Source organism: Mirounga angustirostris, unplaced genomic scaffold (genome assembly GCF_029215605.1).
Source record: "Mirounga angustirostris isolate CCGP_5_RB_7025 unplaced genomic scaffold, mMirAng1.0.hap1 SCAF_9, whole genome shotgun sequence".
NCBI classification, from domain to species: domain Eukaryota; kingdom Metazoa; phylum Chordata; class Mammalia; order Carnivora; family Phocidae; genus Mirounga; species Mirounga angustirostris.
In genome coordinates this window covers 92,272,749-92,289,376 of record NW_026991717.1, presented here as the reverse complement: position 1 = coordinate 92,289,376, position 16,628 = coordinate 92,272,749, and the positions used below count along the sequence as shown (strand labels likewise).

The following is a 16,628-nucleotide window of genomic DNA, read 5'->3' as shown; positions in this document are numbered from 1 at the left end:
ATATAGGAGACTTATTAATAGAGGATGAGTTTACTTAATATAAATATATAATTTAGATTTTACAAAGTCTGTTAACTTTAGAGCAGTTACTATAAATGACCAAATCCTTATCAAATGTTTTGCTGACTCCTAAGGCAAGATAGGTGATGCTGATAAGAAGCAAATTATTAAGATAACTGCCAAAGTGGGAACTCTTAAAAGGAAGCAGCAAATGAGGGATTTTCTGGAACAGTTGCCAAAAGATGATCATGATGATTTTTTCAGTACAACACCTTTGCAGAATCAAAGAGTACTGGTAAGAGTCTTAAGTGCATGAAATCATTGCTTTCTTTATATTGACTTTTACATCTTTCATTTTTATGTATTGTTAGTGTTCATCCCTAATATTTAGGCCAAGGATTGATAGTTCCACAGACATGACCCAAAGTATAGTGTAGGAAGCAGTCTGCCAGTACATCAGTGTCCAGAGTCTACCCGTTAGTGAGTTCCAAAGGTAATGGGTGTAGAGCCAAACTGAAAACCCAGAAATGTTTAAATAGGCTAAATGTATATATTTAAAATTTCATATGCAATGAGGCAAACTTATAAGGTATTACCTACTGTATAGTAAATTCAGTGGAGGGATTTAATGGCAGCACAAAGTTGACATTTGAATGTATAAAAGAATTTTTGTAGTATGAAAAATCATATAACTAAAAACTTCAGTGATTTGGAAAAAATATTTTCAACAAACAAAGCCAGTGTTTATAATATGAAGGACTAATTCAGATGTTACTAGAATTAATAAAATTTGTCAAGGAGTGCCTGGGTGGCTTAGTCAGTTAAGCATCTGACTTTGGGTCAGGTCATGATCTCAGGGTCCCGGGATCGAGCCCCGTGTCAGGCTTCCTGCTCAGTGAGGCGTCTGCTTCTCCCTCTCCTTCTGCCCCTCCCCCCGCTCATGCTCATTCGCTCTCTCTCTCAAATAAATAAAATCTTTAAAAAAAATTGTCAAGATTGCAGGGAAAAAGTGGGCAAGAAAAAAATTTAAAAGACTGAGTGAATACTTGGGGAGGTGGTTATATTAGCTGACAATCAAAGGAAAACTAAGTAACCCATATGTATATATTCTAAGTTACAGAATCTTTTGTAAAAATAAGTTAAAATATCCACTAACAAAAGCAGTGGAGATACTGATGTAGCCAATCATCAGTGGATGTAAAATGAATCATACATTTTGGAAAGCATCATGGCCATGTTCAAGAACCATTAAATTAATTATATTCATTGGAATTTACCCTAAGAAATTCAAAAGAAGCCAAAAATTCTTTTTTTTTTTAAGATTTTATTTATTTGAGAGAGCGTGAGAGGGAGAGCCAGACTCCACACTGAGCAGAGAGCCCAACGCGGAGCTCCATCCCAGGACCCTGAGATCATGACCTAAGCCGAAGGCAGACTCTCAATCGACTGAGCCACCCATGTGCCCCAAAGCCAAAAATCTTGACAGAGTTATTCATTGCAGGTTTATCTTTACAGCAGCAAACAGGAAGCAATGTATATATCCAATAAGGATATTCTTCATAAACAGTCAAATACAATATAAATATTAATTGCAAATTTGAGACTATTTCTAGAATATAAATGTAAATATTAAGAGTATTAAGATTAATGCAAAAATGGATAGATACAGACAACTGATAGAAGTAAAAATTCAGAGTTGTTTTGGTGAGCTGAACTTCGGGGATAATTTTTTAATTTACTTCTTAATATTGTTACATCATCTCCAATATTAAAAGGCTACACAATGCTTTAAGAATTTAGTAACATCATTATCTGGGGTCTTTCAGCCTATGTAATTATTTATTGCATAAATAATAAAGGGAGGTATTTTAAGGAGCCATCTGAGGCTCTTACTATGTTCCCTGCATAACAACCACGGTCCTTTAGGGGTTATATCCTTTATATAATTCTACCATCATTTTAGGTTTCTGTAAGGTTTTAATGTAAAGGAAGGTAAAATCTTAATGAAGGATTGAACTGTTTATTGGAAATGTATATACAGAAAAGTTTATTATTGCTTGAGTTCCTATTAAGTGCCAAGCATAATAATCAATGAATTAGTTCTGTTTTGTTCTATTTACACAGAGGTAAGCAAACCATGACCCATGGGTCCCATCTGGCAGGCCACATTTTTTAGAAACAAAATTTTATTGGAACGCAGACATGTTCATTGTTTACTTAGCTATGTCTGCTTTCATGCTACAACAGCAGAGTTGAATATTTGGGACAGAGACTGTATGGACCACAAGGCCTAAAATAAATACTATCTGACACTTTACAGAGAACATTTGCTGACCCCTGGTCTTTTCACAACTTTTAGAAATAGGCGTCATTGTCTCTGTTTAACACAATAGAACCAAAATTTTTTAAAGGCCAAGGCTCTGTTCTGTAACCACTATTAGTTTAGTTATCTCAGTTGGAAAATTATAAGGAGGAAAACAACTTATTAGCCCACCCAAAAACATTTCGTGATAATGAGAAATTCCATTTTTAGGGTTGTCTGCTGGCTGGTAATAAATATTTGTTTTCTAGTTGCCAAGTCTCCAGGACAGTGCAGAAGAGGATGATATTCTGCCAAGTATGGACAAAAATCCAACAACTCCATCATCAGTTGTCTTTCCACTGGCAAAAACTCCTCAGTGTCAGCATGTCAGTCCTGGCATGCTAGCCTCTATAAATAGGTAAATATGCATATGATACTGTAATTCTCTGCATCAGCATTTCATGAGTTGGGTAGTAGATGTCAGTAATGAGAAGAGTTATTTAAAAAAAAATTAAAAGGGCGCCTGGGTGGCTCAGTTGGTTAAGCGACTGCCTTCGGCTCAGGTCATGATCCTGGAGTCCCGGGATCGAGTCCCGCATCAGGCTCCCTGCTCGGCGGGGAGTCTGCTTCTCCTTCTGACCCTCCCCCCTCTCATGTGCTCTCTCTCTCTCTCATTCTCTCTCTCAAATAAATAAATAAAATCTTAAAAAAAAAAAATAAAAAAAAAAAATTTTAAAAAAAATTAAAGAATAGCTCCTAGAAGTCAAGGATGAACAAGTAGGGATATTTGTTCAGTAGTGTAGGACACAGCTCACACTTTACATCAGGATAAATTCCAAATGGATCAGAGTTTTGCATAACAAATTATACTATAAAATATACCTAAAGAAACCTTGGAGGATTATTTGATAATCATTGATTAGTGAAAGTCTTTTCAAACTATAATGCAAGACTCAGAAGACACTAACAAAAAGAATCGTAAAGTCAACCAGATAGGGTGCCTGGGTGGCTCAGTTGGTTAAGCGACTGCCTTCAGCTCAGGTCATGATCCCAGGGTCCTGGGATCGAGTCCCGCATCGGGCTCCCTGCTCTGCGGGGAGCCTGCTTCTCCCTCTCCCACTCCCCCTGCTTGTGTTCCCTCTCTCGCTGTGTCTCTCTCTGTCAAATAAATAAATAAAATCTTTAAAAAAAAAAAAAAAAGTCAACCAGATAGTTTTACCCCGTACCAACTACCATAAGCAATCAAAAGATAAGCAGTGATCTGACAAAAGAATACATGGAACTCATCAAAGGAAAAGCCTAATTTTCCTAATGCAGCACTCCTACAAATTAAGAGGAATGGAAAGCCGTTCTCATGCATTACTAGTGAGAAGGTAAATTAGTACAGTCTGTGCAAGAAGCAATTTTTCAATATCTGTCAGAATTGTAAATACACATGCTCTTTGACCTATCAGACCTGCTTCTCAAATAGTGAATGCACAGCTTATTAGAGTATTGTTTATAATAGCAAAAGACTGGAAGCAACTCAAATGCTAATCAAATTCTGGTACCTTATGTAGCCATAGAAATTAATGAATTCTTTATGTACTATTATGGTAAAATGTTCAAGATATATTAAGTGAAAAAGTTAGATGCAGTGAATTATTTGTGTAAATAGGGGCTGTGTGTGTACTTGTATATGTTATCCGTTCATATGTATGTAATTGCTTTTCTTTGATTAAATATATCTGAAAGAATATATAAGAAACTGAAAACATTAGTGATCCCTACAAAAAGGGAACTAAGGTCACTTGGAGATGAGAATAAGAGGGAAACTTTTTGAATTTTGAACCATGTGAATATAGGAACTACTTGAAATACAAATAAAATTAAGAAAAATCAGGGGCGACCAGCAATTGAATGACACAGAGAAAAGATGTAAAGTAATAAATATGAGGCCTGAAAATAAGCCATTCCATTTGGCAATCAAGCAGGACAATGCTGATTTTATGAAGAGTAATCACCATGGGTGTGAGGCAGAGGTCAGATAATAACGCCTGAGAAAAATATTCAGTCCTCTCCTGAAGCTTAGTGAAATTTTAATTTGCATTTATTTGGTAAAAACATAATTTTTCCCCAGCAATCCACAAGATATTTTTTGTTTGTTTTTGATTTAGTATTCATTGCAGGTGAAGGTATATTGAGAGTATAATTTTGGACAAAGTTTTTGGTAAGCACTTTGGCCAAATCATCAAAAGCTTTAAAATGTTCATCCGTTTGGCTCTTGAACTTTGTTCGTCAGTTATAAGGAAATATATTTGGGCAAGTATGTATGTACATTTGTATGAACAAAGATGTTCATCATGAAACATAATACTGAAATGACCTAAATGTCCAATAAAGTTAAGAAATTAGATTTGTCCATATAATAGAATAATATGTAACAACTAAAAATCATGCCTTCCAGAATTTTTAACAACAAAGAATAATGTTCAGTTGACAATAGATTTTAAAAGCTAAGAAATTAAATTATAAACAATATTCCAATTTACATAACATGTATTCAGAAAGGAAATTTCTTGACTAAAAAACATCACCAGCCATTATCCTTCTAGGTTGTAGAATTACATTGAAGTGAGTTTTGGTGTTTTGTTTTGTTTTTTTATATCACTTTTACAATGATGGAAATACATCTTTTTTTTCCCCCGAATAGAACACATGGTGGACTCATTTGTATCATGAAGATATGTCCTAAACCTTTTAAAAAATGAGTTTCCTAGGCCTCTACACTATCTCTTGACTCACCAGCTCTAATAAGTGGCTTCCTTTTTATTTTAAATAATGAAACAGTTTTATCATTTCAGAAGTGATTTTTTCGTACAGGACAACAGACTCATGAGGTGCTGACCCTGAACAGCTGGCCAGGCTTATTGACTAGCTCTGCAGCACTGTGTGTGGTTCACATTAATATCTTAATACAGTCACACATTTAGAAATTTCTACATGTCAGCTTTAAGGTTGCTTCCAAATTATCATAAAGGAAAGGATAATTGATCATAAAGGATCCTGAAGCCAGGAGAGAGAATTAGAATTGGTGCTCAGCTGGTATTTACGGTCATAAGCAGGACTAGGAACTGTAGGGGAAATGGGAACAGCCGTCCTGTTTGGCTTCAATTTGTGTCTGCAAGTTGAGCCAAGCCTATTAGCTAAGAATGAGAGGGGGGTGGAAATAAGCTAAAAAGAAATGACTCAACAGTTAGTTGGAAGCTATAAATTAATTGAGGGTTTTCATCACCAGGTGTATCCTTAAAGTGGTTAACTGTAAGATTCAATTTGGATAGGGAAGGAAGTGAATAGTAGAAAGGAGTGAGAGGTCCATAAAAGGGAGTCCAGGGACAAGAAGTCTCAGTGAATTTTGGAAAAGAGAGGCAGGCAGCAAGATAGTGATTGTAAAGAGCACAAATGGGGCAATGAACAATAATTTAAACCGTAATTTCCTAGAATATTCTTATTCAGTGTTTCCTTTAAAATGTTAGGCTGAAGCATTTTGTCCATCAGTACACCATTGTCTCTTTAAAAATGGAAAAGACAAATATGTTTTTGTTCTTGTTTTTAAGTTTTTAAATTCTAGTTAACATTACAGACATACTAGTTTCAGGTGTACAATACAGTGATTCAACACTTCCATACAACACCCAGTGCTTATCACCAGTATACTCCTTAATCCCCATCACCCATTTAGCCCATCCGCCCCATCTACCTCCCTTCTGGTAACCATCAGTTTGTTCTCTATAGTTAAGAGTCTGTTTCCTGGTTTGCCTCTCTTTTTTTTTCCCCTCATGTTGATCTGTTTTGTTTCCTAAATTCCAGATATGAGTGAAATCACATGGTATTTGTCTTTCTCTGACTTATTTTGCTTAACATACTTTTTAGCTCCATCCATGTGTGTAGCAAATGGAGAGATTTCAATCTTTTTTATGGCTGAGTAATATTCTAGTGTGTGTGGGTGTATATATATACACACTTTATTCATCAGTTGATGGATACTTGGGCTGTTTCCATAATTAGGCTGTTGTAGATAATGTTGCTCTAAACATTGGAGTGCAAGATCCCCTTGAATTAGTATTTTTGTATTCTTTGGGTAAATACCCAGTAGTGTCATTGCTGGATTGTAGGGTAGCTCTATTTTTAACTTTTTTTTTTTTTAAAGATTTTATTTATTTATTTGACAGAGGGAGAGAGGAAATAAAAGCAGGGGGAGTGGGAGAGGGAGAAGCAGGCTTCCCTCTGAGCAGGAAGCCTGATTCTGGGCTCGATCCCAGGACCCTGGAATCATGACCCGAGCTGAAGGCAGACGCTTAATGGCTGAGCCACCCAGGCACCCCTCTATTACTAAGTTCTTGTGGAACCTCCATACTGTTTTCCACAGTGGCCGCACCAGTTTGCATTCCCACCAACAGTGCACGAAGGTTCCCCTTTTTCACATCCCCACCAACACCTATTGTTTGTGTTGATTCTGACAGGTACGAGGTGATATCTCATGTACTTTTGATTTGTATTTCCCTGACAGTCCTGTTGAGCATCTTTTCATGTGTTTGTTGGCCATCTGGATGTCTTTGAGGAACTGTATTCATGTCTTCTGCCTGTTTTTTAATTGGATTATTTCTTTTTTGGGTGTTGAGTTGTATAAGTTCTTTATTTTGGAAACTAACCCTTTACCAGTTATGTCATTTGCAAATATCTTCTCCCATTCCATAGGTTGCCTTTTAATTTTGTTGATTGTTTTCTTCCCTGTGCAGAAGCTGTTTATTTTGATGTAGTCCCAACAGTTTTTTTATTCCCCAAAAAATATATATATACTTCCCAGAAAATATACTTTTTCCCAGAAAATAATACTTTTTAAAGATCAAAACACATTTTAAATTAATTTTGTCAATTGCTACTCAAGCTGTGGATAGAAGTATGGTAGTTAATTTTGACTTAAAATTTTGTATTCAAACAGGAATGATTGTGATAAGTATGTTTTTCGTATGCAAAAAACCCATAAAAGTAAAGGTGGCATTGTCTGGGGCAATATCAAGAAAAAAACAGTAAGTTTATTTATTCTTCATTTATTCATCACATCTATTGAACAACTATAATATATGGCAAATTGTGGAAGTTATAAGTTATGTAAGAGTTCTTGCCCTAAAAGTAAATAGTCTTAGAGAATAATAATTTATGGAGGTACAGTGGACCACCACCTTATCTCCTGATTGTATATTCCTTCTGACCAGATTATGGCAATCTCTTCCTCCCTCACCCATGTTGAAATATTTATATTGCACACTTGCAAGAGTATAATTCTTCTCAGAGAGTTTCTAAACTAAACATTGGGATTACATAATCACATCCAATCTGTGGGTTTCATTTATCCACTGGAAATGGCAGATACTTAAAATCAGCCTGGAGACTAAATTCTTTAAGAGAAATCTCCAAAATTGAGGGTGTAGACAGACTCAGTGATTCTTAGCTTCTGGGACTGGAGAATGAAATTTTGGTTTGTTGCAAAGGACCTGGAATCAACATAGTGAGAAAGACTTCATTGGCTTCTAGTCTCTATTTTGCCAGTGAAAAGTTGGGTTGTTTTGACAATTGTTTCACAAACTTGAATGTGGATAGGAGTCACCTAGGGATCTTGTTAAACAGATCCTAATACAGTAGATTTGAGATTTCTGCATTTTTAACAGGCTTCAGGTGAAAATGCCTATGTTGCTGAGTAGTAGCAAGATTCTCATCCATTCAGTCTGTTCTCTGCACAGTGATGAAAAGTTCACATGGATATAGATCCATAAGGACCCTTCCTATTAAGAATTTTTATTTCTTTGTATTTCTGACATCATCCTAACCACTACTGGACTTCTGTTTTTCTTAATGGGTCATAATGTCAGCAGCAGTCTACCAAACTATAATATCCTTGTGATTTAGTCCTATTTTTTTCATAGACTAATATTTTGTAGCTAATGTGTGAGGATAGAAAGAGCAAAGGATTTACTATTAAAAATTCTGATTTCAAGACCTGACTCCCCATACCAGCTTTATAATAAAACAAGCTACTTGGGCTTTCTAATCTCATTTTATTCATGTATGGTTATCGTTGACATGGGAATCGTGATACTGGTTTGATGCCACTGAATGATTTTGAGAGCTAAATGATAGAATAGTGTTTTTGACTCACTTCACAAGAAACAATACATTTATGTCACAACCTGAACATGAGTTTGTATCTCAAAAGTTTGAACTATATTTACCCTTAGTACAGTGGATATACCCTGTCATATTTTCTATTCTATTCCTTTTCATTTTTTAAAGGTAGCCAGCCATGGCCAAAAGTTTAAAAATCATTGATGTAATAAGCAGATACTACACACTTAAAATTTGTCATATAAATTAACATTTTAGACAAGAATTTAAATTTTGCTAGTGTAATGGACTGGAATGAGTACTTAGATTTTGGCAACTGTCAGAGGCCCATAGACTCTCCTTTCACCTCTGCAGCATTAGTTTGTAATATTTTCTTATAGTCATGTTTTCCAGCAATGGGAAACAACTTTGAATAAGTGCTCTTGCCCTAGATAAATTCAACTTAAAAGATAATTAGACATTTCACAGATAATTATAATGTGATTAGGTATCATTATAGGCATGTGTTCAAGATACCTGGGATGAAGCATGCTTCTTTTGTCTATGTTTGAGGCAGAATTCACAGGAGGTACTATTTAGCTATTAACATGAACTTTCTTGCAGGTTGAAACTGATTTTTCAACTCCAACATCAAGAAAAAAAACCCTGTTTAACAAAGGTAATTTTTCTTTTGTAGCTTAATCTATTATAAGATAGTCTCTTATTAACATGGTACTAAAATTAACTGCTCTCAAATGGGCAGACCTACTATTCAGTTTCTCAGTTCTTTTCAATTTTATGAAATTGCTTTTAGAAGTATATTAATCTTTTTTTATTAAACTTCTCTTTACAGAATTAGGAGAAAACTCTGGTATTGGAAAACTTTTCACTAATGCTATGGAGTCTTTAGATGAAGAAGAGAAAGATGATTATTTTTCAAACTCTGATTCTACATAGTAAAAATGAGAAAATATTTCCAGGATTTTTATCAAGAAGCAGATTTTTGTATCTTCTTTTGGAATACACATATTTTCCTTAAAATGTACCTTCATATGAAATTGTGGATTCCTTCTCAAAGGTTTTAGGAGTTTGTATTCAAAGTAAAACATCATTCTGTAAATATTCCTCATTGCTGCAGCTTACTAAAGTATAAGGAAAATTGTTTTGCTTGTATAGATATTTGTAAATTTCTGGGTTTTGCAATATTAAAATATTCTAGATAAGTCTCTTAAGCATCCAAGTCTGTTTACTTTAAGAAAATCATGTTCCAAACAGATTTTTTAAAAGCTTCCAAGAAAATGTTGCTACCCTTAAGGGATAGGGGAGGGAGAATGAAAAGTAGATTGTTACTGCTGGCTACTGAATTCATGAAAAGCATTTGTTACCACTTGGTATACAAGCCAGAATTGATCTTATGTTTAAATTACATGTTGTTGAAACTGACACTCTTTCTCCTGATTTTTTTCTTAAAACTTGTGATTGGCATATCTATGAAACCTATATAAATTTATTGCTTTTTCAGTATTTTATTAGGTAGAATCAGAGAACAAATTTTGTTGCATTACACCATATTTACATATGCAGACATAGTTTACATTTGGTCTCAATATTAAAAAGTGGATTAGACAAACATTCAAGTAGTTGATCTACCATTGTAAGGAGTCAGGTTAATATGCCATGTCATGGTAAACATTATTTTCCTTTCAGATAGCTCCTTTAGAAATAAACCTTTTTTTAGCTTAATCTGCCACTCTGTTTTGAAATTTGACATAGAATATTTTGCCTGTGGTTATAGTATATATCGACTTATCCTTTCTCTCCAGTTAGACTGTTCAAATAAACTTGGTTTGCTTTTATAATATTTCTATTTTGGTTCTTGTTTGATTACTGAATCATGGAAAGTAAACAAATATGCACTTTGTTACTGGTTCAGCTTGTTGCCTCAAAAAATATCAGAACTTTTAGTAAAATATACATTTTTCTTGTTTCTTAAGAATTTAGTCAGTAATAATCAGCAGTTATATAACTATAGAATTTATGGAAACACAAGATTTAAAAAGAACATTGATGAGATATTAGACTGAGTTCATAATTGTTCCTGCCACAAAGATTTTAGACGTAGGATGGAACAAATGAAGGGATTATTTTAGAGTGAAATACTGTTGTATAACTTAAGTTGCCAATATTTGGTATAATACCATGCTGTTTAATGTTAATGGATAGTGTTTTTAAGGAGTTAGAAGGTACTTAAATTCCATAATGAGAAACAAAAAGATAATTTTGATGTTGCACAGACAACACCAAAAACTGTGGCCTCACCCCCTTCCCCGCCCCCATATTCCCTGTGTCCTGTTGGAACTCCTTCAGTGTCCCTCCTAGTCTACTTTATTGTATTCCACCTGCCAGGTACCTGCTTAATACCATTTCTTTCCATCAGGTCATAAGATAAGCTAGTACAGCTTAAAGTAACCTCCAAAGGAGTCTTAAAAGTGGCCTCAAAGATGGATTAATAATCAATAGGGCTGATAGTTAAGTGCTACCAATGAGAGTATAAAGAAGGCTACTACAGCTTAAATATGGATAGAGCTCTATACACAGAAGCATAAATAAATGAAATCCTCTAGGTTAAGTCTCTCACAGCATGTTAATTTATAAAATACTCTGTCTGGTGGTTGGACACAAAGAATTTGAGCACATTGGTGTCTGCATGGGAGATGCTCCAAGGTGGTCATCAGCCCAGGTCAATGTGAAGTTAAGGAACTGCATGCTTCTGGCACCCAGGTAGGGACCAAATGTCCCCACCCACATGCATCGCTGACACCATGTAAGCAAAAAGCAGCAGAACAGCACACTGGAACCAGAAAGAAGCCCCTTTCTTCCTTCTACTGACAAAGCTTAAATCATGCCCACTGTAGGGAGAAATGTTCAAAAAATCCAGTCCATTATAATAAAGCAAGATACTAAAGAGTAAATTTGAGCCTGAGAGATAAATCAATAACTGGACATGAGCCAATACTTCTCTCTGACTTTGACAGAATTATTGAACAGCAGAACTATGAAATCTGCTCTCAGAAGAATTAAGAATTTATACTACCACAAAGAAGCTAAGTTCACAATTAAGAGTAATTTTTTAGTGAAAATAACTGTATCTAGTTCCTGGATTCTGGTTCTAGATTTCCCAGTAAACTTGAATAAGTCACTTGTTTGTGGGCCTCACTTCTACCTGATGAGAAAAGAGAAAAGCAATTTGAATTAGATGAACTCTGAAGTCCCTGCCTGGTGTAAGGCAAGGAGAACTCTACTGTGAGGTTGGTTCAACTACCCTGCAGTGAATAAAGGACTCTAAATGGGGGGCAACCAGAGAATAAAGGACTCTAAATGGGGGGGGGGATCAATAGTTAAAGGCTGCATTAGCACTAGACTAACTAGGAGGGCCTCAGATGTTGCAGATGGAGACATCTGGTAACATGGAGACATCTTAAAATGGTAATAGCATCACAGACAGACTATTATGGGCACAATGAAGTCCACATTCAACAGCTTATCTATACTAACCAATTTTCCAAGTCTAAGCCAATATTACCCTTTGAATATATTTCAACAACAAAAAAAGCAGTGTAGGTTGGAATTCATACTAACAGGATTTGACTATACTTGATTGGGACACTTCTGGTAAGATAATCATACTCTGTTAAATTTTCATCTCTCCTAGTTACTCATGATACACGTACCATTCACATCTTACACGATATGTATGTAGACTCAGGACATTTAAAATATTCTAGGGCGCCCGGGTGGCTCAGTTGGATGAGCGACTGCCTTCGGCTCAGGTCATGATCCTGGAGTCCCAGGATCGAGTCCCGCATCGGGCTCCCTGCTCGGCGGGGAGCCTGCTTCTCCCTCTGACCCTCCCCCCTCTCATGTGCTCTCTCTCTCTCTCTCAAATAAATAAAATCTTTAAAAAATAAATAAATAAATAAAATATTCTAGATGATACTATCATTTATATATAGAAAAATTATTTATGACCATTAAGTTGGCAGCAGTCAGACACCTCAACCTATTATGCTAACAAATGGCAAATACAGTACTATAATCTCTGGAAATTTTCTAACATACATCTCTAACTCGAGCTTTTACCTTTTTTTTTTTTTTAAAGATTTTATTTATTTATTTGAGACAGAGAGAATGAGAGAGAGAGAGCACATGAGAGGGGGGAGGGTCAGAGGGAGAAGCAGGCTCCTTGCTGAGCAGGGAGCCCGACGCGGGACTCGATCCAGGGACTCCAGGATCATGACCTGAGCCGAAGGCAGTCACCCAACCAACTGAGCCACCCAGGCGCCCGAGCTTTTACCTTCTTAATAGCAACTTCAATAAACCTTTTTAATTCAATAAAAAATAAATTTCATAATCTAGTTAATCAAAATGATTACTGAACATCAGGTTTTCTTTTAAAATAATTTATAATCTATATAAATATAAATGTACACAATATAAAATAGGAAAATATTCTTTTACATATTTTAAACTGATCATAACAAGCCACAGGAGTGATTATTGAAGTACATTTAGTATTGCCAGAGTTCTTTCATAACCTCACCTGAGCAGTATGATCATGCATCAGATTGTAGTCTACCTTGGTTAAGACCATCTGGTAACATTTGCATGTCAAATACATAGTGAATATATCTATATATTTCCTCAGCCTTCTGATGAGTTACTTGTGCATATATGGAGATTTCTTGAGGTGAGCTGAAAAATAAATTAGAACTTTTGACTTGTACAATTTAATATTCTTACTTGCTTAAAGACTACCAAACGTAAAAGAGTTAATATGTCCTTAGCACGAGTTTAAATAAAATATTCTCTATATTTAAAGTCATATATAATAATAATTTCAATATCTTACACAGGTTATTTTAATTAAAATAACCTATTTTCTGAAATCTTCCTTTTCAAGCAATAGACAAAAACTAGTAAAATTTACACTGTCACATTTGTCTAGTTACAGAACTAAACAGCCCAGGAATGTTAGAATGCAAGCTCAAATATAAGAGCTGTCTGTCTAGCTCCCAGAGGACTCTAAGCTCCCTAAAGGCAGTGCCTATTTTTACCCCCCATTAAGATCCACACCTGCATGCAGTGGCTGTAACATACTGGCAAGCAAAAAGTCTTTACTAAATGAGATAATCTTAACAGGTGCTATACATCTTTATTTTTAAAAAAATTAAAATTTCTATGAAATACTTCTAAGAATCATTTAAAAGTAACCATCTAAAAATATTAAAACAGACGTACCTGTTAGTCATCTTTTTCACAGAAGAAAACCGGTGACACATATTTAATGCAGTTATATAACTTACATTGGGAATACTCAGATAAAACTGAAGTGCCTCACATTTACTTCTGTTCACCACTGTCGGAACATGAATACCAACATTCTTTCTTTGTTCTACTAAAGACAGTTCCTTTAGCAAATCTGCAGTTTCTTCTTGGCAGGAACTGAAAAGAATTCTGATTCCAGCACCAATTAAGGTAGTCAGCAAGTTGTCATAGCTCTTTGTTCTCCTAAACATCCTGGATGTGTCTCCTAAATATTTCACATTTAGGAAAATGCAAACCTTAGTAACTTATGTTAAGGAGAATTATTAATACTATATATTATTAAAATCCCAAGATTTACAACCATTAAGCAAACTAGTGCCATGTTATGCTAACGAGAAAGCCTCAACTAAAGATTTAAAGTGATTCTCAAGTATCTGGGAGATAAAATAGGAAAAATTATCTTTATGAGTGTCTTCAATTGGAATTAAACAGGAAGATGAGTCGGCAGGAGAGAGCTTATATTCCTAGCTAATTCATTCCTGAAGACCAACACCATATTACTTATCTCTAAAATTCTTTATAATGCTAGCACTGATGAATAGCTCAAGCACTGGCTTAACTGATAGAAAATCTTATATATTTATTCCAAGAGTAACTCAAAACACTGCACACCCATTTTAACGTCATCTTTAATTCTTGCCTATTACTTCCCTAACCTTTCCCATTCATTTCTTTTCATATTCTATCCTCCGTTCTTTTGGGGGCACTTTTCATTATGGAAAAACAAAACAAAACTTTTTCCATAACTTTTTTTTTCCTGTAACTTTTGCCATGTTACTTTCCTTTTATTCTAAATCTATTTCCTTTATATAAAGGATATGTTGGTAAAGAGGAAATTATAGAATTTTAGCATTAAAAGGACCCAAGAGATCACTTAATCTGAAGACCTCACTTGTGGGGGGGTGGGGGAGGGAGATAGAAAAAAAAAAACTTGGCTACTGAAAGAGTGACTTATCCAAGGCCCCATAGTTTACCAGTGACAGCATGAGGATAAAAAGGTACAATGCTAGGGGCGTCTGGGAGGCTCAGTCGTTAAGCGTCTGCCTTCGGCTCAGGTCATGATCCCAGGGTCCTGGGATCGAGCCCCACATCAGGCTCCCTGCTCCGTGGGAAGCCTGCTTCTCCCTCTCTCACTCCCCCTGCTTGTGTTCCCTCTCTTGCTGTCTCTCTCTGTCAAATAAATAAAAATCTTTAAAAAAAAAAAAAAAAAGGTACAATGCTCAATTACCAACTCAATATTTTATATAAACTACATTATTTCCTTTTACTATACACTGTGTGACTGCATAATTCTTGAGTTCTTCCATACTGGCTTTTGCCTGCATGATTTCACTTAGTCCTCATAATATCACAAGATGAATAAGACAAGTATATTATTAACCCCTCAGAGGGAGTGATTTGTCAATGCAACATCACATAGCTATTGTGACACCAGAATTCAGTGTGTCTTCTGATTCCATATTCCATGACCTTTTCTATCATTCTCAGGGCTCCCCCTACAATTAAGTATCACCCAAAGAAATTCCCTAATTGAAGCTCCTGTGCACCCATTTCAGCTCCCTAATAAGAACTCCTGAATATTCAACTGAACACCCTTATGTCTCAAATCTGCTCTTCTCTGATATTCATAATTTCAATAAAAAGCACCACTACCTAACTAGCTGCCCAGTGAAAGAAATCAGTCTCATCGATTACAGTAATTCTTGCCTCCTTCCACCAACTGCTGCTAATCCTGTGTCCTAATTCCCCTAAATCCTCCTCCTTTTGCCCACTACTGCCTTAAGGTCCTATCCTTTCTGGAGCTCCTGAAAAAAGGCATGACTGGTTCACTTGCCTTCAATTTCTCACCCTTTAACTGTCAAACTGCATTTAAACACAATGACTAAAAAAATCCAGAAATAAAGAAACCTATTTATGAAGCTAATAATAATAGCAGCATAAAATAAACACAATGACTAATGAAAAACATTATGGCTTTATATAAACATAAAGTGACATTTTTGAGTCAGGTATTTGTATTTTAAGAGTTTTCCACATCCTGACAGTAGAAGAGTGAACTAAATAATAGTTGAGTTCCTTTACAGCCTTATAAACAAAAACATTTAAAAATACAAACCTGTTTTCTCTCTGTCCTTCTCCACAATCACACATATTCTTTCAAACATGGTCTGTAGGTACTGGATCTGGTCAATGAGTTTGTTCTTATTGATACTATTTAACATCTCAGATTGAGACCTCCTTTCCACCACCATGCGGTTACTCACAATGTAATCACAACCATTAAGAGGACAAACCTCTACTTGTAAGCCATGAATTGCTCTTAGGGAAGAAATTACTTCGGATCCAGAAGTGATTTCACAACTATCTACAAGAATACAAGTTCTTTGGCCTTCCTGTGGAAGTCTAAGAGAAGCATGTGCGCTAGCCAAATGTGGTTTTGAATTGGAACAGTTTGCCACTGAAGTTCTTGAATCCTCCAGTGTACTACCAACCTGAAAAGGTGGAAAATATTGATAACAATCAGGTTAAATATATATTAGTGCCATAAACTTCTAACACCTGAAGTCGATTTTCCTTACTAAATTACTATTTCCTCTTTTTAACTGTTTTTTCTTCCTTCAATATGATCAAAGTGACTATATACATGAAGGGCCAAGCTACCACTTCACACCTAGTAGGATGACTATAATGAAAAACAAAACAAAACAGTAAAATAAATGTTGTCAGAATGTGAAAAAACTGGAACATACATTGCTGTTGGGAATGTAAAATAGTTCGGCCAATGTGAAACACAGTTTGG

The 16,628-nt window shown here is 35.5% G+C and overlaps 2 protein-coding genes across 4 annotated transcripts in view; one reads left to right on the top strand and one right to left on the bottom strand.

Moving 5' to 3' along the window:
* Positions 1-10,488, top strand: part of MIS18BP1 (MIS18 binding protein 1) — a 42,117-nt gene extending 31,629 nt beyond the window's left edge. The window contains exons 12-16 of one of the 2 annotated variants that reach the window (XM_064570995.1): positions 135-295; positions 2,572-2,720; positions 7,284-7,371; positions 9,068-9,122; positions 9,297-10,488. In XM_064570995.1, coding sequence (XP_064427065.1) covers positions 135-295; positions 2,572-2,720; positions 7,284-7,371; positions 9,068-9,122; positions 9,297-9,400 — 557 coding nt within the window. In that variant the 3' untranslated portion in view covers positions 9,401-10,488. The remainder of the gene's footprint in view (positions 1-134; positions 296-2,571; positions 2,721-7,283; positions 7,372-9,067; positions 9,123-9,296) is intronic. The other variant, XM_064570996.1, reaches the window with a different exon arrangement.
* The window catches only part of FANCM (FA complementation group M), a 108,919-nt gene that overhangs the window by 31,635 nt on the left and 60,656 nt on the right, over positions 1-16,628 (bottom strand). The window contains exons 21-23 of one of the 2 annotated variants that reach the window (XM_064570994.1): positions 15,945-16,320; positions 13,742-14,033; positions 13,044-13,195 (exon numbers count right to left, since the gene is read on the bottom strand). In XM_064570994.1, coding sequence (XP_064427064.1) covers positions 13,057-13,195; positions 13,742-14,033; positions 15,945-16,320 — 807 coding nt within the window. In that variant the 3' untranslated portion in view covers positions 13,044-13,056. Of the gene's footprint in view, positions 1-12,856; positions 13,196-13,741; positions 14,034-15,944; positions 16,321-16,628 lie in introns of those variants that run through there. The other variant, XM_045900781.3, reaches the window with a different exon arrangement.